Here is a 22,853-nt window from a genome sequence, read left to right as displayed (position 1 = left end):
ACTTCGGATAACGCCCCACCTAAAGGGCTACCTGGATAATACGTCTGGAGTTCTTCGGAATCGCACCTAGCCCTAGCCAGGTTTCGGGGCTTAATGCCCCTATCAAGCCAAAAGAAGTACCTAAAATCCCATCCATGCGCTGTGAGAAGATATTTCTAGGCTTCCCCTCTACAGGGCCGCTTTCCGAAAGTAGGGTTAGGGCTGCACTAGTGCGGGTGCAGGACTTTCGGTGCAGACCTCTGTACTCCGTATATCGAATGTAGTTAACGCGATACTACTATTACGAGGCTATTTAAGAAGAAGAAGAAATAGTTACTATCTACAGAGGTCTGCACCGAAAGTCCTGCACCCGCACTAGTGCAGCCCTAACCCTACTTTCGCAAAGCGGCCCTGTAGAGGGGAAGCCTAACAATATCTTCTCACAGCGCATGATGGGACTTAAGGTACTTCTTTTAGCCTTGATAGGGGCAGTAAGCCCCGAAACCTGGCTAGGGCTAGGTGCGATTCCGAAGAACTCCAGACGTATTGTCCAGGTAACCCTTTAGATAAGGCGTTATCCGAAGTCTGAGCGCAAGAGTCTTGGCGGGTGCAGGACTTTCGGTGCAGACCTCTGTATAAGTAGAAATGATTAGGGTGCTATCAAAGAACTAGTAGCTTATTGCATTTTCCACTAGAAGAAGTAGAAGTAACTTTGATAGCCCCTAATTCTGGTAAGGGAAGGCGCTTATCTCCATATAGTTAGGGTGTACGGGCTTTTTTGCTACCCGCGTGGGGCTTTCTTTCGCGCCATTGAGGGGGGGGTCTACGACGGCGTAGTAGGAAGGACGGTAGGAAGGACGATAGTAAAGACGTAGACGTGTGGGAGGTGATAGCAATGGGAGGTAATAGTAGTAGTGGTAAGAAGGAAGGCCTTCTAATTAAATAGATTTGCTAAGAGATATAGAATATCGACACGAGAAATCCACCAAATAGGCCGATTTTCTTCACTAAAGGCACCCCACCAGGTGTCGACAGATTTCTCCACCCCGAGGTTTACCCGGCTACTGCCGGCTTCCTTCCCCCACTAAAAATAAGTCCGGGCCCGTATCGCTGAAATGCCTTGGCGATGTCGTTAACTAGTAGAAATAGATGGTAGACGTATTAAATCTGATTTATAGTGATATTCAGAAGGAATATATGTGGTAGATTCTCAGTTTTCTTCAAATGCGTGCAGTAGCCGGGTAAACCTCGGGGTGGAGAAATCTGTCGACACCTGGTGCCCCAGGGTACCTTTGGTGGATGGCCGAGGGTTGGTGACAAAAGTCGTTGCACACTTTGGTAGGGCTTAGCGGGGATCGGTGTGCAACGACTTTTGTCACCGACCCTCGGGCGTTTTTTCAGGTTGTGGGAAAATGAGCGATTTGCCACCAACGGTCAAATCGCTGAAATTCCCCACGACCTGAAAAATCCACGCTTAAAAAAGTGGTCTGAAACTCCCTACTATACGGAGTAGATTTAATATCTTATCTCATCTCTTACAGGGGCATGGTCTTCGTTTCAATACTCTCTGGTGTCTCTTCACTACTCCCTCATAATGAGTCGTTCTAAAAAGACCCCAGAAGAAAAACGCGCCTCCGCTCGCGAGGCCACGGCTAGAAGTCGAGCCAAAGGCAAAGCTGAATATGAAGCTCGATTCCCGCAAGCAAATGCAACTATTCTATCGCAATCCTCCAATGCCGCGGGTCCTCCACTCTCTACAGTTACAGCTAAGCAACAAGAGGTGGCTTGGACGGAAGATAAACAGCTCATCGATACCATAGAGGTTCTTGCTCACCAAGAGAGTTGAGGGAGAATATCGACCTGGTCTCGGCCAAAGTAAGACCGCAGCTGCGGCAATCCCCCTCCCCGACTACAACCAATCTTCTAGTCAGGTCTCGAAGCAAGAGCAGTATGGCCACTCAATCTTCGACCAATTTACCATCTAAAGACGCTCTCCCAAATTTTAGTCGACCGCGCAGACCAAGAAGACAACCTCCCAGTGCCATACCCACCCAGAATCCGACTAAGACCTTAAATGCCTCACCTGCGGACACACATCTACAATCGGGGCCGAGAGGTAGATTTCCCTATGGTTATCGTCATAATTAAATACTTACATGTTCACAGAGACCCCCAGGTTCGCTCCCTCCTCCACAACCCTCTCTTTCTCCTCGGCCTGAGAGTTCCCCATCTACACTCCCTCCTACATAACCCTTCATCTCTTCTCGAACCTGAGAGGCTTCCGGCGCTGAGCGAAGACGAGCCTAGCCTTGTTGATCCCGATGCTCCCTATCTTCCAACAGTCGATCTTCCCTCGGAACATTCAGGCGAGCATAGCGACGGGTTAGAATATACACACAATCCCGGCCCTGGGCCAGAGCGACGCGGCCGCCTTTCAGCTTCCACGGTTGAATCTAGAAGAGCAGGAACTATACCCGAAGGTTCTGCCTCCCCCTACAGGCTTATACGATAACGCCGCAGAGGTCCTTGGGGCTAGCTGGAAGACTTGCTGGACCTTTGGCATGTTGTTACCAAACTCCCCCCTCGGAATTTGACTGACGTTGAATAGCGGGCAATCCCGATGCCATTCCCGAAGATGCTCTTTCCCTCCGCGAAATGACCGACTACTGGAACTAGCAGCTCCCCGCAGAGTTCTCCTCCATTGACGCTCCACGCCCCTTACATCAGAATAAGATCGTCGAGCGGGATGGAGCAGCGAACGATTTTGAGGCCATCGATTGGAATGCTCTTCTTGCGGGCGGTGGGAACCTAGCGACCATTGATTTTAGCAGATCGGAGGACCACTTTCTACGCCAGGCTCGAGAGGAAGACCCTACACTTCAGCGCTTTTGGGATATCGATAGCATAATCTTCGGTATTTCGAGCCTGGCTATCCACCGACGTGGGTTCCACTTTGCACTCCAACCACCATTTCTACAACGGATCACCTAGAACCAACGGGTAACTATTCATGGCCTGAAACTACACAAGATGAAGCAACTTCGCTTGAGCTACGGCGTCGCCGACGGGGGCTTGGGGGCCGCTACCCATGTTTTCTTCCCTCACCTTCCAGTGGCCAACTCCGGCGTAACGCATCTAAGCAACGACGAGCAAAGCAGTTGGGTTGATAATATCATCCGGCCTGCGCTTCGGGATACCTGTGGTCATCATGTACGGCAGCACTGGCCGAGGAGCTTTGCTGATGCGAACCATAAGGCACGCGTAAAGGAAGAGCAGAGTATAAATGGCGCTGGTCATCCGATCGACATCAATTATCCGCTGCCTGCCAGCCTACTGGAACAATACTGGGATTGTGTACTCCGCAAGAGCAATGAATACCCCGAGTTCGCGGGCCCAGTGTTGATCGTCATGGCCCACAATCTCAAGGGCCCGACTCAACGCAATAGCCCCGCCCTGATGAAACATGACTTCCTCGAGCTTATGGAATCCTGCTACGATATCCATAGTGAGGGTTATCTAAGTCGAGGCGACGCGTGGCTTGATATCGGAGTCGAAGATGTTCCCGTCACCGACGGTGTCACACTGCTGCGAAAGACGTGCTGCCTTGAGCAATGGGCACAAGGGTTCTGCGATCCCCGACAGGCCGCCCGTCACCTCACAGCCTTACGCCATCCTTTCATGCTAACGCGCGACGCGGGTTCAATCTCCGTTGAACTAGGCCCAAGCAATCTGTTACGAAGCGAAGGGAATCTCGCCCACAACAAGGCCTACAATAGCAACAAAGATCTATTCGCCACACCATTTAAACCCTATTCCGCATTTGGCAACGACGACTTTGAAGGCTTAGGTTTCTCTCAAACCCACATCGACAGATGCTTTGAAGTGAACCGACATGGCCGAACTGCAGTTGGTACTCGAGAATCCCACGTAAAAAGGCCCGACATAGTTAAAGGATACGAAAAGAGCAAGCAAAGAGTCGCCGTCGCATTGGAAGATTCGACAAAGGCAAAGTCCTCGTTCGGCATACGGTCGGAATGCCGTGCGGGACGGTTGTTCTTTGTGCATTGCGAACTCAGTGTCGACGGTCACTCCATTACCATCGCGCAGGCCGCCGCTCCTCCATCGAGTTCCCAGGGACTCAGCAGTCCGATGTTGTCTATAGACAACATCGGCAGCCATCCACCTGCAGACAATCAGGCGAGGGTCTCAATTGCCGAAGGCCCTCATCGCTCTTACTGGGTGCTTCCAACTGAAGAGGTTAACAAGTTCACATCAGCCTATCCCTATCTGAACAGGTGGACAGTATGCGTGGAAGCGTCGGCAACAAGGGCTCGTCCAGGGCCAAACAACCGCCCCATTGCTTCGGAAACCCAGCAACGTCTCCACGGGATCACGATTAGCGCTTGTCGCCGTATCCTTGCACTGGCTATAGGAGGAGTCGCACCGTCACGAAGACCTGAGTTGATGCTGGAAAAAATGGAAAGCCGTGAACACCGACAAGAGCGGCTCCGACGCCAAGCGTTTCATGATGACTCGAGAGTCTGAACGGCACGACCTCGTCGGCCTCGGTTTCAAGCAAGCAATCAAGCGATATGGGACTGTGTGGCTTCAAGCGGATCAACTTCTATGGGAGATATTGCCAATCTTTCAACCGCGCCTTCTAGATAAGCTTCAATTAGCCAACAATGCGTTTTATAAATCCTTCCACTGCATCCGAAGTACAGTCCACCTGGGCTATAACGATTCGCTACATAACGATATTCTGGTTGTAACGATTGCACAGCCATGCAATGATTATTTTTGGTGTAGAATAACGATAACTTGTCTACAACGATATCGTTAGCATTTGCCTAGTAAATCAGTATATATAAAAGAATAAGGTAGGGCTGAGCTTGAAAACCTTGAATTTGTATGTGCAGCCAATCATCAATTCGGGTTCGCTACGCCCTTTGGTTAGACCGGCTGAGTCAGCCCGGTAGCCCTCCCGCGCCTCCCTCATCAAAAATTTGTATGTAGAAGTTTTACACTTTAAAGTACTCAGCTTGCGATACATACAGTTACTTTATAATTCCTCAAATTGTAGAGCTCGCTTTGCGCTTTCTAACGCTGTAAAAATAATGAAGTTTGGCCTACTATTGGTGGATTAAATGGACATTCAAATATGGTAGTCATGGTAGTCACACCAGACGCGTCCGGGATCGGATACCCCTGTTTTCTTAATCATTGGGAAACTAAAAAAAATCTGCGATTTTGGCACCCCCCCAATGATCAAATATCAAAAATTTGAATTTCCTATATAACCTCACCACCACTTATTTTTACAGTCTAAAAACTTTACGAAATCTACTTACTATATTAAGGAATCTACCTCTAAATTTAGAAAGATTTTAATTCTAATCTTATAAGTGAAATGTAAAAAGCGAGAATATATCGCGAACTTCAAAAATTTACCTCGGCTATTTTTTTACCGCCAAGACTATCTCGAGAAAATCTAAGAATTTATTAAAATTTTATTCTATAATAGAACGAATAATTAAGATCTTCTATAATTTAATATTCTTAATCTCTCGTATAATTATTAAAATCTATAAAGTTTTTAGAGCGTTGTAAGTTATCGTTGTGAGGCTATTCAAGAAAAGCACTTTTTTTGTTTTTTAGATGGGGGTGCCAAAATCGCGATTCTAGTTTCCCAATGATTAAGAAAATAGGGGTAATAATAATCCTTCCACCTGTTTGTGTAACCATTCTTCTTTCACCATTCTACCAATTCTATCAATTCCACCAATATAAACACAATCGTCCTCGGTACCCCTCGCGGAAAGGTTACTCAACGTCTCAGGCACGTACACTCCTTTTGCCCGCCTCTTAGAGCCCCTACTGACGCCCCCAGGCCACCCCTCGGCGAATCCGCTACTGCTGGCAATCGAGAGCTACCTACTACTGCTCATAAACGCGTTGGAAGGCCCTCAAAAAGAGCCCGAACGGATACGTCCTCCCCTACATACTCCTCCCAAGCCAGCGGTAGGTGGGTTAAACTGACATTCAAATATTGTAGTCACACCAAACGCGTCCGGGATCGGATAATAATCCTTCCACCTATTTGTGTAATCATTCTTCTTCCACCATTCTACCAATTCTACCAATTCCACCAATATAAACACATTTACCCTCGGTACCCTCGCACTCAGTTGAACAAGAGGAGGATCTACAACAGGCGAATGCGGAGAACACTGCGGAGAACATTGCGGAGACAGTCATCAGCAGCAGTGACACAACAGGCCTACTCTCCACGGTCTCACATCAATCCACTCAGCCAGTGCAAGAGAAGTCAATACAGCAGGCGAATGCGGAGAACACTGCGGAGAACATTGCGGAGACAGTCATCAGCAGCAGTGACACAACAGGCCTACTCTCCACGGTCTCACACCAATCCACTCAGCCAGTGCAAGAGAAGTCAATACAGCAGGCGAATGCGGAGAACACTGCGGAGAACATTGCGGAGCAGCAGTGACACAACAGGCCTACTCTCCACGGTCTCACACCAATCCACTCAGCCAGTGCAAGAGAAGTCAATACAGCAGGCGAATGCGGAGAACACTGCGGAGAAACCAAGCGGCAACAAGGCCCCCAGCACCAAGAACACGGCTCAGCTCTCCAAGATCCCACGTCATATGCTCTCCACGGTTCCACATCAAATCATCACTCAGCAAGCGGAGAACACCACTGCAACTTAGCCTATCATCCCCACTACATTAAGGAGTAAGAGGAGGAACTACAACAGGCAAATGCGGAGAACACTGCGGAGAAACCAAGCGGCAACAAGGCCACCATCGTCAAGAACACGGCTCAGCTCTCCAAGATCCCACGTCATATGCTCTCCACGGTTCCACATCAAATCATCACTCCGGAACGATGCATATTTGGACGAATTGAAACCGTCCGATGTCTATAGCTATTTCATTATTCGAAAAATTTCACTGCGGCAGGAGATATTGTGGGATTCACACCACTAATTGGCACGTTGTCTCCATTTCTTTCCGGTATTTCGATACTTCTTGCCATAAGGACATGGCCTTTCTCTGTTTTTTGTGGGCAATTATTACACCTTCCTAATTAGGCCTTAGCGCGCCTCTCTCCGCACATATATGCCTGTATACTACATAGATTAAATCAATTTTGTAGTAATGGAAGTAGGTCAAAAACGCATAGTAAGCGATCAGAGTCCGATTTATACTTAGGGCTAGGGCTAAAATTCGATCTAACTTAGAAAAATCCAACTCCATGAATTTAATTCATGGGCCTTTACTTGTTAATTTATAAATTATAAACTTTATAGTATTTACCGAGTTATATATTTTTATTCTTATCGCTATTATTTTAAATAGCGTATATAGCGATATTAGTATCTTTAAATAATAGTAAATAAATTTCGTTACTTATTATAATATAAATAATCTTATTAAATTTAACGATTTTATTATTATATAGCTTATAGATCTAGATATAAGTTATTATAAAGATATTAAAAAGTCTTTAAATTTTATAAAAAGAAGCTAAATTAGAAAAGGCTTTAATAAAATAAATAATTTATATAAATTAGTAACTTCGATAATAATCTTATAAAAGTTCTTTTTATATTAATAAATATCTTCTTTAAAAAAAGAGTAATATTAACTAATTAGTAAATTAGCTTTATATAAAGATTAAAGCTTTTAGATTTATAATATTTAATAGTAGCGTCTAATATTATTTAATTATAATCGATATTAATAAATTAGTAAGTTAGTAACTACTATATTTAAAACATTAGAAACTAATAATATAAGTTTTAAACTTAATAATTCTAATAAAAAGTAAAGAATTATTAAATATAACTAGTTTTTAAAATTTTATCTTTATCTAATATATCGAATATTAAATTTTAACATAGCGATAGAGATTAGAGAAAAACTATTTTTATTAAATTAAGATTAATTAAAAGTATTAGCTATAAAAATCTATAACTAATTATTTAAATCTAATATTATTAAAAGATAGTCTAGATAATAATATATAGAATATTAATAAAGAGAGCGATAGCGATAATAATAATAACGATTTAGCTACTATTTTAGATAAAATAATAAATTTAAAGAATAATTATAAGAGTAACTTTAAATCGAGTAAAATAAACGTCTTAATATAAAGGTTATATAATTTAATATCGCTTAATAAATTAAATATATCTTTACTAGCTTTGAATTTAAATTTATTAAATTTATCATTTAATAAAGTAAAGAAAATTAAATATATTTTTTAATTATTATTAAAGTTTTAAAAGATCTTATTATTAATATTAATTAATTATCGCTTTTAAACTTTAAATTCTTATATAAGAAATAAGAAATATTTATATATAAAGCTATAATAAATATAGATAATATAATTAAAATAAAAGATATTTAATAATAAAATTATATCGAATATAGTTATTATAGATATATTAATCTTCTTCTTAAAGAAAGATTAAATTTTTTTTTTATATTACTTATTTTGAAATTTAAACTTAGAATATCTATATCGCTAGCTATTATTATAAAATCTTAAAAATTATTCTAGCTTTATAATTACGATAATAAAATATATATAATCGCGAATAAAATATTCGATAATAGAGCTTTAGCCTTCTCTTTTGAAAGATTTTAAAAGATTTAGAAATTAATATTAATAAAGAATTCTTATTATTTTAATCTTTAATAAACTTATAAGTATAATAAAAGATAGTAATATTAGCTCTAAAATACTTTAAATTATAATTAAACTATTAATATTAATATCTAATTATTTTTAATTAATAATTATTAGTTTAATAATTAATATATAATTTTAAACTTAATATTAATATAAAGTAGCTCTACTTTTAATAAAGTTAAGTATTTTAACTTAATAGAGATTAATAACAGCGCGTAATAGATCTAGCGATGTGATATTATATGTAAAGCAAATGCTTCACAGTAATTATCGTATGTTAGGTCTCTAGAGTATTACAGCATATAATTCGTGAAATGCGCTTAGTAATCCAAATGTAGGCCTTCTGATTGGCCAAATCCATAGTCTTGGCAATATCTTGCGGAGAAAATTCTTCAAAACCTACCATTTCTTCATCAATTGACCTCCCACCAAGCATGACGATGATGTGGGGCCTGACTACGAGGTAGACGCGTTGTTGGAAGCTCCCATAGCTCCCATGGCTCCTGCACGTACCTCGGATCTGTATAGCCTCATTTCTTGACTCGCAAGAGTACCCTCAGTAGGACTAGATTACACGGAAATGGTACCTCTCAACAGGTGGATTCCAGGCCAAATTTTAAATACCCACTAGTGCCCTACTAGCGTGACCGTCAGACCAATTGCTTTGCAGTAATTTCACGTGTAATTACTGAAAGTGTAATTACTGCAAGGCTTTTGGTCACATCGCTAGATAGATCACGAGCAATGACTTTGTTAGTAAGGAACAAAAGCATAATCTCCCCTTTTAGTCTTGGCTTATTATCAATCATCGCTTGTCCAGGTTCTTTCTTACTTAACGATATAAGATTTAATTCTTCTATATTAGTAGCCTCACGCCTAGTTAATATATATTGTCTACTTTCATTCTTCTTATATTATAAGCCCTTATTATCCTTTTTAATAGTCAAAAACGATTATAGCAAAAAAAGTTTTCTTATTATACTTTTACTTATAGACTCTATTCGACCCCTTTAAATAGTCTTCGTTATCTCTCTTATATACTCTTTAGCGCGATAACCTTCTAAAATCTTCTTATAAAACTTATATATCGAAAAAGTACTCGCCTTTAGTAAGTTTAGTTCTTATCGATTATATCTTCGATTATATAAATATCGAAGATAGATAATCAATTATCGTTACCGCTAGAATAATTATTAAATTAACTTTAAATATTATTAATATTAATTAAAGTTATATAAATAGCCGTTATAATAATTAAATTAAAAGTTATTTCTTAATTTATTATAACTTTCGATATCTTATTAAGCTATCTTAAATATAAAAGAGAAAGAGAAATAGAAATCTTCTCGATAATATAGCGAAATAGCTAATATTTATAAAATAAACTATATTATTTAAGAAGATAATATACTTATTAATACTTATTCTTCTTAGATTCTTAGAATACTTTATTCTTTAATATTAAAAACCCTATCTTTTTATCCGTAATTAACTTTATATAGATGAGTTCGATTATCTTAATAGATAATATAATTAAGAAGATTTTATAAAGAATAATCTGCTAGCATATTAATACTACGAGGATTATTCCTCTTTTAATACTTTAATTTATACTGAAAAGTATAAATAACCTTATTTATTTCCTTAAGTAATCTTTTTACTAATTATTTAATAGATATATAACGATTTATAATAGCCTTAACTAGAGAATAACTACTCTTACCTTATTAAGTAGAATTATAATCGAGATTTAGTTACTTTTTAGTATATATCGTAATAAATTAATACTTTTATTATTAATAGAAATTAATTAAATAGTTCTATTTTTTTTAATATAGATAATTAAGTAGAATACTACGATTTCGCTTTATATTCTTAAGAATTTCTAATTTAATCTACTTTCACACCAGATTAGTTAATAACTTTCTTATTAAAAGCGAATATCTCTCGCGAGTAAATCTCTTTTTAATTATTTTAGTTATATATTAATAATATAGCTAAAGAAAATAGTCGCTATCTAATTTATTTAAATAATAACTAAGTATCTAAGTAACCTCTATATTTACTTAAGTAATTATATTTATCTAATTATTCGATAGTATAAGTAGATTCGTTCTTTTCTTAATTATTATTACTATTAATCCCGTCGTAAAATCATCTAATAGAATCGCCGATCCTCTATAATTATCATAGAAAAATAAGTCTCTTATATAGTCGTTTATGAATAGAAAGACCTCGATAAATTCGAACTCGATAAAATAATAGTCGATCGAAATAGATCTTAAGATATTAATTATATAAATAAGAACTAATAGAGATAGATTATTCTTATTTATATTAAATATAGTATTTCTGTAATAACTATAAAATAACTAATAAATTACCTCGCTAAGCGAATTTAATTAAGACTAATAAAGAAAAAGAACTCTACTACTTCTTATAATTCGCGAGTATTATTATTTACTATATACTTTTTCTTAATATAAATCTTAAAACCCTTAGTTTTAAAGTGTATAAGGAATATTATAATTCTTTATAAGCGATTCTCTTACGACCTTTATTATAAAGGATTATAATATTCTTTAGAGCTAAGTCTTAAACCCTTAGTTTTTATTATTCTTCGAGCTGGCTATCGTAATAGAATGGAACTACTCCAAAGGCTTCATTTGACGCTTTTAGGCTTTTCAAGATTCCGCTGCAAGAAACGCATAAAATGAAATATCTTATTCTCTTCGACATAAATATGGGTTGCCGAGAACAAACGTTGATGCAATTTGACTTGCGGGGTTAACAAGCCTGGCAAAATCGCCATTGAATGTATCAGCCATTCGAGCTTGCTCTCTATTATTAGTTCAAAATTTCCATGCCGCAGAGATTTGTTGAAGAAGGTACATCATTGAAAACCGCTAGTGTGATATCGGCTTAGCTCATTTTAGGCAGCTGCGGCTCTGCGCAGCGTCGCCAACGGCGCTAATCATACAGTAGGGCTGAAGTGGCGGGAGGATCAATCTCCGCCCCTTCACTTCCTGGCTCACATGCCAATCATCATCACCATCATGCCTATAACACGGGAGGAAAGCGACGCGTGGCTTATCATGCAAGGAGATACTCAAGAGAGACTCGATAGGATCCACGCAGAAGCCGACGCAATGCGCGCAAGGCTTGAGGCTGAAGGACGAGGACCTTCTACTGCTTGGGAGCCAGTCTCTTCTGATGATGAAGAATTCGAGGCTATACGGCCGATGACTCCGCCTATGTCTCCCCCGTGCACTCCACGAGGTAAGAGCCTTACCTATCCCAGAGTGCCTTGGGATCAAGATTTGAACTTCACAACAGGCGCCACATCTAAGGAGAATGAGTCCGTCAACATGGAGATCCAGCGGCCCAAAATGGGTGACACGCCTTTGCAAAACATTCATCCGGCCCCCTCCACTTCACCGCAATTACGGGCACGCAAAGTACAACGTCAAAGACAACGTCGAACTCTACTACCGGTCTCTGGGCGGTAAATAGGAATCAGTCACTACGAATGTAGATACTAATCATCTTAGTAGAGCTACCCGGTCAAAAGCTTCGAAAACTGTCACTTTCTACGAACTCACTCATGATAACAAAACAAGCCAACGCGTCTCCAGTATTGCTCCGATGGGTCCTCCAAAGTCCCGCGGCTTAAAGCAGCCAAATAAATCATCTCCACAACCAAAACCTCGATCCGCCTATCGAGTTCAGAAGAGATGATTTGCTGTGGAATCAACTTTTGGTTGTCTCACTCCTGAGGGTACCGAGTGCGCTCGTGAGGGAGAAGATTGCGTAGTCCAACCTGAAGGACTACATATTCCGCTGACAGACATAAAGAGAATTTTATATCCTCCGTCGGTAGCAGGATATTGCCCAAGGCCTAGTGCTCTACTTTAGATATATGGCGGCGGATCTTCTCTTTGGCAACATCTTCACAGGACAACCTCGAGGTAAAAGTCTGTTATCGAAGTTATTGCCCTATGCTTTGCCTGCAGCCTTAAGCATTTCAGAAGTACCCGAAGCAGGGAAACCAAACGATAGCCAGACGGTCTCCAGCGTAAGTAGCATTAGTATGATATATAGAATTGAAGTTCATATCATAGATAGTCATTCTATCTAGCTTAAATTATTAGTTCTAAAACTTTAATTAGCTATATATCTATAATACTTCTAGAATCTCAACTACTAGTTCTATTTACCTACCTTAGCGTATATTAATTATTTTTAAAATATAATCTTACTTTAAAGTATTTATTTATTTCTTACGCTTATTTTAAAGTCGAATATAAATACTCGAATATTATACGTATTAAGTATATAGAGATCTTATTAAGTTTAAATTCGAAATTATTAATTAATATTTATTAGAATAATTACTATTATAAGTAACGTTAATAAGCTTATATATATATACGAGTTTAGATCTATAAATTAAATTTATAATCTATTTTTTTAATTAGAACTATCGAGTAAATTTAATAAGCGAACTTTAATAAGCGACATTTGAATTCTTTGCCTTTAAATAATTATAAGACTAAATTTTAGAATTCTTAAATAATTAAAATATCTAAATTACGCTTTATAATTTAAAAAAAGAATCGAAAGATTTTAATAGAAGATAAAAAAGTTATTCTAAAATTAAATAATATATATTTTTTTTTTAGTTAAGGCTATCGACTGTCGAGTAAATTTAATAAGCGAACTTTTAATATACGATATTTAAATTCCTTGCCTTTAAATATTTATAAGATTAAATTTTAGAATTTTTTTAATATTAAAAAGCGTAAGCTACGCTTCGTAATTAAGAAAAAAACTTTTAAATTTTAATAGAGGAAAACAAAGTTATTCTATTTATAAATAACGTATATCTAATTTTTTAATAAGATTACTCGAAAAGACTAGCGGGCTAACTTAGATAGTCTAGTTAAAAGACGTAATAACCTCGAATTTATAATTAGCTATATATATAAATTTAAGATTTTTTAACTTAGCTCTATCTTATTTTATTATATATACTTATATTATAAATATATTAATTTAATTTAAAAAGAACTCTTTCTTTTATATCTTCGCTAAAATTTAAAAGATTTTAATAAAATTTATAATAATTATAATTTAGATATAGTATAGATTTAAAAATAAACGCTCGAAGAGAGAAGATAGTACTAATTAAGATTTTTAAAGATCATTTGATTATTAAGTAAAGTTTTAATATATTTAAGATTTTTAATATATATAAACTTTATATAGAAGCTTAAAAAAGCGATATCTCTTATTTTTTCTATTACTTTCTTAAGAATTAGTCTTATTATAAGATTTATATACGAATATATATATCTACGAGTAAAGGCCTATAAATTAAATTCATAACCGTTTTTTTTAATTAGGGCTGTCGAGTAAATTTGATAAGCGATCTTTAATAAGCGATATTTGAATTTCTTATCTTTGAAGAACTATAAGATCCAATTTTAGAATCCTTTTCTTTTTATAAAGCGCGAAATGCGGTCTATAATTAGAAAAAGAAATTATCAAATTTTAATAGAAAATAGTAAAGTTATTAAAGGGTTAAAAGTAGAATAAGAAATTTTAATAGTTGCGAACGCTAATTTATTTACCCGCGATAACTTAGTCGATCTAATTAAAGAGCGTAGTAACTCTAAATTTATAATTAACTATATATATAAATTTAAGATTTTCTAGCTTAGTCTTATTCTATTCTTTTATTAATATATAAGTTTAAGTCTATGAATTAAATTTATAAAAAGTAATTTATTTTTATATCTAATTTCGAGATTGAATTCGACTCTCGAAGAATTTTATAAATTTTAAATTATTAGAAACCGTTAAAAAAGTTCTATAATTAATTAAAATAATAGTAAAATTTTAATAGAAAAAAGAAGTTATATTAATAATAGATTTCTAAAGAGTTAATTAATTTTCAAAGAGTTAATTAACTTTAAATTAACTTAGATTTAATTAATAAGAAGATAATATTAATATCTACTATAGTATTTTTATAATAATAATAATAATTATATTAGTTACGAGTAAAGGCCTATGAATTAAATTCATAATCATTTTTTTAATTAAGACTATAGATATCGAGTAAATAGATAAGCGAACTTTGATAATCGAACTTTGATAAGCGATATTTGAATTCCTTGCGCTTTAATAATTATAAGACCAAATTTTAAAACTTTTTTATCTAAAAGCCTACATTTCGTTCTATGATTTGAAAAAATAATCTAAAAATTTAATAGAAAATAAAAAAGTTATTCTATGTGTTAATAACGTACATCTATTTTTTTAATAAGAGAGCTCGAAAGGGCTAGCGAGCTAACTTAGATAGTCTAGCTAAAAGACGTAATAACCTCGAATTTATAATTAACTATATATATAATTTTAAGATTTTTAAGCTCAGCCCTATCTTATTCTTTTATATATACTAATTATTATTATTACTTTTTTAACTTTTACGATTTTACGATTATTAGAATTTTAGAATTTTTTAGCGAGGGAGATTAATAAATTTAAATCGAGAATAGTATAGAATAGTTTCGAATTTTATTAAAATTATTACTACTCGACCATTTAAGCTTATATTAAAGAGTATTCTTAATAGAGTAAATAATTTTTTAATAAGCGATATTAAAATTTCTTCTCGTTAAATACTTATAAGATTAAATTTAATAATTCTTTTTTTATTTAAAAGCTTAAATCACGTATTATAAATAATAGAAAAAATAGAAAAAATAGAAAAAATTTAATAGAAAAAAGAGAAGTTATATTAGTAATAGGTTTCTTATAGAGTTAATTAACTTTAAACTAAATTTAGATTTAATTAATAAGTTAATTTTAATATCTATTATAGTTTATTTATATTAATTATCTTTATTTTAATATCTATTATAGTTTATTTATATCAATTATCTTTATTTTCATTTTTATAATTTATAGAATTTTTATTAGTTTTACGATTTTTACGTAATAGAGTATATAAGTTTTTAATAAGCGATATTTAAATTCTTTATCTTAAAATATTTATAAGACTAAATTAATAATTCTCTTTATATCTAAAAGCTTATATTACGTTTTATAATTAAAAAAAATATTAAAAATTTAATAGAATATAAAAAAGTTATTTTAAATTTAAATAATATATATCTATTTTTTAATTAGAGCTATCGAGCGAACTTTAATAAGCGAACTTTTAATAGACGATATTTAAATTCCTTACTTTTAAATATCTATAAGACTAAATTTAATAACTCTTTTCTTATTTAAAAGCCTATATTACGTTCTATAATTCAAAAGAAAAATCGTAAAATTTTAATAGAAAATAAAAAAGTTATTCTAAAATTAAATAATATACATCTATTTTTTAATTAGAGCTGTCGAGCGAACTTTAATAAGCGATATTTAAATTCCTTACACTTTAATAATTATAAGATTAAATTTTAAATCTTAAAATTTTAATAGAAAATAGTAAAGTTATTAAATGATTAAAAGTAGAGAGAGAAATTTTTAATAGTTGCGAACGCTAATTTGTTTACTCGCGATATCTAATTAAAAAGCGTAGATCTAATAAATTAGTAAAGTATATATAATAGAATAAGATAGAGCTAAGCTTGAAAATCTTAAATTTATATATATAGTCAATTATAAATTTAGAGTTACTACGCTCTTTAATTAGATTAATTAAGTTATCGCGGGTAAATAAATTAGCGTCCGTAACTATTAAAAAAATAGATGTACGTTATTAACACCTAGAATAACATTTTTATTTTTCGATTAAATTTTTGAGATTTTTTTTAAATTGTAGAACGAAACATGGGCTTTTAGATAAGAAAAGTTAAAAGAATTTCTAAATTTAGTCTTATAATTATTAAAGCGTAAGGAATTCAAATATCGCTCACCAAAGTTCGCTCACCAAATTTGCCGGCAGCCCTGATAAAAAAATAGGTGTACATTATTTAATTTTAGAATAACTTTTTTGTTTTCTATTAAAATTTTGAGATTTCTTCTTTCAATTATAGCCTATAGCTTACGTTTTTCAAAAATAAAAAAATTTCGAAATTTAATCTTATAATTCTTTAAAGGCATAGAATTCAAATATCGCTTATTAAAAATCGCTTATTAAATTTACTCGACAGCTCTAATCAAATAAAATGGTTATGAATTTAATTTATAGGCCTTTACTCGTTAATATATATAAAAGAATAAGATAGAGCTAATCTAAAAAACCTTAAATTTGTATGTGCAGTCAATTATAAATTTAGGGTTACTACGCTCTTTGATTAGACCAGCTGAGTCAGCCCGCTAGCCCTCCCGAGGCCCCTTATTAAAAAAATAGATATACGTTATTCACAATAGGAATAACTTTTTTGTTTTCTATTAAAATTTTGGATTTTTTTTTTTAATTTTTGAAGCGCTGTTTAGGCTTTCCGAATTTTTACGAAATTCGAAATTTAATCTTATAATTATTAAAGCGTAAGGAATTCAAATATCGCTCATCAAAGTTCGCTTACTAAAGATCGCTCACCTATTTACTCGATAGCCCTAATTAAAAAAATAATTATGAATTTAATTTATAGGCCTTTACTCGTATAAAAGAATAAGATAGAGTTGAACTAGAAAACCTTAAATTTGTATATGCAGCCAATTATAAATTCGTTAGGTCTACGCTTTTTAATTAGATACCGCGGGTAAATAAATTAACGTCCGTAACTATTAAAAATCTCTCCCTCTACTTTTAACCTTTTAATAACTTTACTATCTTCTATTAAAATTTTAAGATTTTTTTTTAAGTAAGTTATAGTCCGTAACTTACGCTTTTTAATAATGAAAAAATTTCAAAATTTGATCTTATAATTATTAAAGCGTAAGGAATTCAAATATCGCTTATCAAAGTTCGCTCGACAGCCCTAATCAAAAAACAGGTACACATTATTTGATTTTAGAATAACTTTTTTATTTTCTATTAAAATTTTAAGATTTTTCGTTTAAATTATAAGAAGTAATATGAGCTTTTAAATAAAAAAAGAAGTATTAAATTTAGTCTTATAAATATTTTAAGACAAAGAATTCAAATATCGCTTATTAAAGTTCGCTCGACAGCTCTAATTAAAAAATAGATATACATTATTTAACTTTATAATAACATTTTTGTTTTCTATTAAAAAAACTCGATTCTTCTATTAAATTATAGAACGTAATGTGGGCTTTCAGATAAAAAAAGAATTTCTAAATTTAGTCTTATAGATATTTAAAGGCAAGGAATTCAGATATCGCTCATCAAAGATCGCCCACCAAAATTTACTCGACAGCCCTAATCAAAAAAACTAGTTGTAAATTTAATTCATAGGCCTTTACTCGTAATTAATTAAAAGAATAGTAGAATTTTAATAGAAAACGAAAAAGTTATTCTAAAATCAATATCTGTTTTTTAATAAGGGCTGCCGGCTGTCGAGCAAATTTGATAAGAAATATTTGAATTCTTTGCCTTTGAAAAATGATAAGATTAACTTTTATAATATTTACATTATTGAAAAGCGCAAACTGCGAGCTATAATATAATTTTTTTTTTAAAATTTTAATAGAAAATAGTAAAGTTATTAAAGAATTAAAAGTAGAATAAGAGATTTTAATAATTGCGGACGCTAATTTATTTACCCGCGATAACTTAGTCGATTTAATTAAAGAGCGTAGTAACTCTAAATTTATAATTAACTATATATATAAATTTAAGATTTTATAACTTAGCTCTATCTTATTCTTTTATATATATTAATATTATCTTTTAAATAGTAATATTATTATTTTATAGATGTTATCATAGCGAGTAGCTCTTAATTATACGTTTTATAGTTTTACTTTATAAAAATTAGTTTTCTAGATTAAGATGTTATTAATCGCTAATAATTATTTTTATTTAATTATAAAAGTAAGAGTAAAGATCTATAAATTAAATTTATAATTTTTTTTTTAATTAGAGCTGTCGAGTAAATTTGATAAGCGAACTTTTAATATGCGATATTTAAATTCGTTGCCTTTAAATATCTATAGAATTAAATTTAGTAATTCTTTTTTTTCTCTAAAAGCTCATATTTCGTTCTATAATTTAAAAAAAAATCTCAAATTTTTAATAGAAAATAAAAAAGTTATTCTAAAATCTAATACGGAGAGTAATATTAAAAGTCCTACACATACGCTAAATCTCTTGATATACTTAGTAAATATTCTGAATATCTTAAATATCTTTAATATTACTACTTTTTACTTAATAGCGACGTTAATACTATATATATAAGGTGTATACATACGGAGTATATATATACGAAGTATATACGCGTTATAGCGACGTTATAGCTATATATAAATAGTATATTTATCGAATTACGATATTAATATTAAACGTACTAGCCTACGAGAAAAGAGGGAGAATCTTAAGACTTTATATTATATATAAAGTTCTTAATATAGCTATAAAAAATAATCCTCTCTATATTCTCTATATTAAAATATTTATAGATAAAGCTTAAGCTATTAATTATAATAACGGTATTAGACTTTAGATACTTACTTTAATCGAAACTAACATTATAACTAAAATTATTACTACTATTACTGAGATCTTCTACTTTACTATTAGTCGTCTATAGAAATAAGTTCGTAATAGAGAATTTGATTTTAGCAAGTCTTAAAAATTATTACTATTATACGTAAGTGATATATCGAGATCTAGACGACCCTCAATCATTACCCTCGAGGTTGAGAGTGCTATTATAGCCGCTATACGAAGAGATCGCTACGGTTATAAGAAAATCTCATTCATATTAGTTGCTGAATAAGGACTCTCGTCAATAACGATTCTACGAGTACTTAGACGTAACAATTTCCGAGCCTGTAAAACCACCAAAAAACCGTCTCTTATAGAAGTTATGATGGAAGCTCGATATCAATTCGCTTTACGATATAAAGACTGGATTATAGAGAAGTAGAAAAAGATAATTTGAAGTAACGAAATCAGTGTAATCTTGAATTCTCGGCGGGGAAGAGTGCGTGTATGGCGGCAACCCAATAAAGTCTTTATTAAATTTACTGTGCGACGTCGTTTCGTAGGTGCTATAGAGTTTATGTTCTAAGGTTATTTCTCGTATGATAAGAAGAGGCCGTACTATATTTGGAAAGCCGAAACTACAGCTAAAAAGAAGGAGTGTGCCGAGAATCTCGCTAAAATTAATGATGCTCTGAAAGCTGAGGCTAAATAAGCTTGGAAACTTAAGACCGGTATAAGACGTATAGGTCTTCGGAATCTTTTTGGTAAGAAGCCCATATGGAACTTCACTGCTAAGACTGGGAAAGTTACTATTAAGGGGAAGAAGGGGGGAATCAATTAGTATCGCTACTAGAAAAAGATATGTACGCTTATATTTCTCATACTTCTCCTTCTTATCAGATATAGATTCTTATCTTAAAGCTTCTGAAATTCGCTTAGGAGTGCAAACGAGAGCGACTTGATATAATAGTTATGGAAGATAAGGCCTCGGCCTATACATTAAAGTATTAAGAAGTAGTTCACATGTTAATGAATATTATTCGAATGATCTAATACGGCAACTCTCCGGATCTTAATATGATTAAGCCTTATTGACTATAGATAAAACGTTATACTACTCGAAAAGGTGTATTAAGGACTCGTAAGGAAGCCGAGGAACGATGACTATATTGCTAAAATTACGAGTTTATATAGAAGAGAATTTAGAAGTGAATAGAGCGAATATCGAGGCGGGTAAATTATAAATTCATACTCTAAAACCTTAAATCCTTACAAATTTATACCTCTAATTATATTTTCATACCTTAATGAGATATGAATCGATAATTTGTTATTCCTTAGGGTATGAAAATGTAATTTACCATAGTGCGCTGAGGTTAGGTCTTCGGGGGTTGGGAAATTAGGCCGGACCGGCCCCGGGAGCCCCGAACTGAAGACCTCTAGGGTTCGCCGTGTAACTCGTCGAAATCTCGCTCCGAGGCTGAGGCGAGCTCTTAAATCCCCAACTCACCCCAATCCGCGATAAATTTAGGGTTCAATTTTCTAGGGGCTTTTTAAGGCTTCCGAGGCTTCTTTAGAGATCTTAAATGTCGGGCACTCGAAGACGTAGCTTAATAGATTATAAATTTATATCTTAAAGAATAATAAATTATATTTTTATATCCTAAAATTTAGTAAAGGAATATGAAAATGTAATTAAGGGTATAAATTTATAAGGATTTAAGGTTTTAGAGTATGAATTTATAATTTGCCCGAATATCGAGATATATTACGAAGGTTATTCGTCTTAAAGACGATAACGAGTATAGAAAAGATCGTAAGAGAGGTAATATACGGCTCTATAACTCTATAAAGCGAGTAAATAAGTATATACGTAGCTATATAAAGCATTATCACTAGAAAAATAAAGCTATCTAAGAAAAAGGTCAGATTTATTAAAATGCCAAGCACTTTAAGAGATTTAGCGTATATATAAAACTTTTAATATTATTCTTCGTAATATATATCTAATTAGACTTAGAGCTATTCGACTATCGAGCGAACTTTAATAAGCGATATTTGAATTCCTTACGCTTTAATAATTATAAGACTAAATTTAGAAAATCTTTTTTCATTTAAAAGCTCATATTTCGTTCTATAATTTAAAAAAAAATATTAAAATTTAAATAGAAAAAAAAAGTTATTCTATGTGTTAATAATATATATCTATTTTTTTAATAGTTACGAACGCTAATTTATTTACTCGCGATAACTTAGTCGATCTAATTAAAGAGCGTAGCGAACTCGAAGTTATAATTAGCTATATATATAAATTTAAGATTTTTAAACTTAGCTCTATCTTATTCTTTTATATATACTAATAATTTAAATTAAAGTTAAAAGTATTAATTTTAAAATATAGCTTTAAATTTAAATCGTAGTAATATAGAAACGATATAATTATAAAAGTATTTCGAAGCTATTAAAATATTTAGCTCGGCCGTCGATACGCTACGCGTTGAAGAATAGAGCGAGATTTTAACGGAGGGTCGAGTCGAGATAGATTTTTCTTAGCGAAGTAACGAGAATATTCTATTACTCTCGCTAAGCGTTTAATTAAATTAGCTCGAGGCTATTATCTTCGTAACGCCTCTATAACGCCCTCGTTACGATCTCTTAAATATAAGCTTATATATCTTCTAATTATCTTTCTAAGTATCTATATCTTATACTTTAATTTAAACTACGATACTATATTTTATACTCTATTTTTCAAAATTTAGAGAGGTTACTTAGAGGTACTAAGGTAACGAGATATATCTCGAAATCTCGCTCCTAGGTCGAGGGTCTTGGGGCGGGGTCGAGGTTTCGAGAAAGCTCGAAACCCCGCTCCGAAACCCTACCCCGACCTCGACTCTACTCTCGAAACCTCGTCTAGATAGCTCGGCGTTATTTATCTACTCTAATAATCTAGATTTTTTATTATTCTTACTCTCTTTAAATAAATTAATAGATAACGCTATAATATTAAAATAGCTATAAATAAATTATTAATAGAAATTAATAAAGCTTAAAAAGATTTATATATCTTAATTATTTTTTAATTTAATATTACGATATATAAAGTTTATTTAATAAGATAATACTAGTATAGCTTAATATTATATATATCTATACTACTGTTAGCAACTCAGCTAAAAAAGCTAGTTCCGAAGGTGTCTGCGCTTAACAGTCAGACACCCCTATTTGGACTTAAATATCTGCCCGCAGAGGCCCCGTAGGGCCCCCGTGGGGACTATTCCTAACAACTACTAGTATATAGAATAATTAATATCTTTATATTATACTATAAATTTATAACTTAGTTATTAATTTCTTTAATATTTAAGATTAGAATTTATTTAAAACTAATATAAACGCTTTAATACCTAGTTAATATATCGCTAATATTTTATTAATAAATTAACATGAATTATTTAAATATATTATACGAGTTTAGACTTATAAATTAAATTTATAATCTACTTTTTTTTAATTAAAACTATTAAGTAAATTTAATAAGCGAACTTTAATAAGTTATATTTAAATT

At 33.2% G+C, this 22,853-nt stretch overlaps 5 protein-coding genes across 5 annotated transcripts; all 5 read left to right on the top strand.

Moving 5' to 3' along the window:
* Positions 1-1,573: 1,573 nt before the first annotated feature.
* On the top strand, positions 1,574-1,825 carry HO173_003287 (uncharacterized protein; the record flags this gene model as incomplete). The annotated part of the gene is made up of 1 exon (XM_037305214.1): positions 1,574-1,825. The coding sequence occupies one exon, from the start codon at positions 1,574-1,576 to the stop codon at positions 1,823-1,825; it is 252 nt and encodes an 83-aa protein (XP_037168079.1).
* Positions 1,826-2,053: 228 nt separating this feature from the next.
* Positions 2,054-2,655, top strand: HO173_003286 (uncharacterized protein; the record flags this gene model as incomplete). Its single annotated transcript, XM_037305213.1, has 2 exons — positions 2,054-2,459; positions 2,588-2,655. The coding sequence occupies 2 exons, from the start codon at positions 2,054-2,056 to the stop codon at positions 2,653-2,655; spliced, it is 474 nt and encodes a 157-aa protein (XP_037168078.1).
* A 354-nt stretch (positions 2,656-3,009) lies between these two features.
* On the top strand, positions 3,010-4,524 carry HO173_003285 (uncharacterized protein; the record flags this gene model as incomplete). The annotated part of the gene is made up of 1 exon (XM_037305212.1): positions 3,010-4,524. One exon carries the CDS (start codon positions 3,010-3,012, stop codon positions 4,522-4,524), a length of 1,515 nt encoding a protein of 504 aa, XP_037168077.1.
* A 1,147-nt stretch (positions 4,525-5,671) lies between these two features.
* HO173_003284 (uncharacterized protein) lies at positions 5,672-6,490 on the top strand (the record flags this gene model as incomplete). The annotated part of the gene is made up of 3 exons (XM_037305211.1): positions 5,672-5,714; positions 5,870-6,004; positions 6,168-6,490. 3 exons carry the CDS (start codon positions 5,672-5,674, stop codon positions 6,488-6,490), a joined length of 501 nt encoding a protein of 166 aa, XP_037168076.1.
* A 5,275-nt stretch (positions 6,491-11,765) lies between these two features.
* HO173_003283 (uncharacterized protein) lies at positions 11,766-12,447 on the top strand (the record flags this gene model as incomplete). Its single annotated transcript, XM_037305210.1, has 2 exons — positions 11,766-12,214; positions 12,264-12,447. 2 exons carry the CDS (start codon positions 11,766-11,768, stop codon positions 12,445-12,447), a joined length of 633 nt encoding a protein of 210 aa, XP_037168075.1.
* Between the last annotated feature and the right edge of the window lie 10,406 nt (positions 12,448-22,853).

This window comes from Letharia columbiana (genome assembly GCF_014066305.1).
Source record: "Letharia columbiana isolate WasteWater2 chromosome Unknown Sc0000007_s0, whole genome shotgun sequence".
Lineage (NCBI taxonomy): Eukaryota > Fungi > Ascomycota > Lecanoromycetes > Lecanorales > Parmeliaceae > Letharia > Letharia columbiana.
The sequence above is the reverse complement of the archived record's forward strand: the minus strand, read 5'-3'. Positions and strand labels throughout refer to the sequence as shown.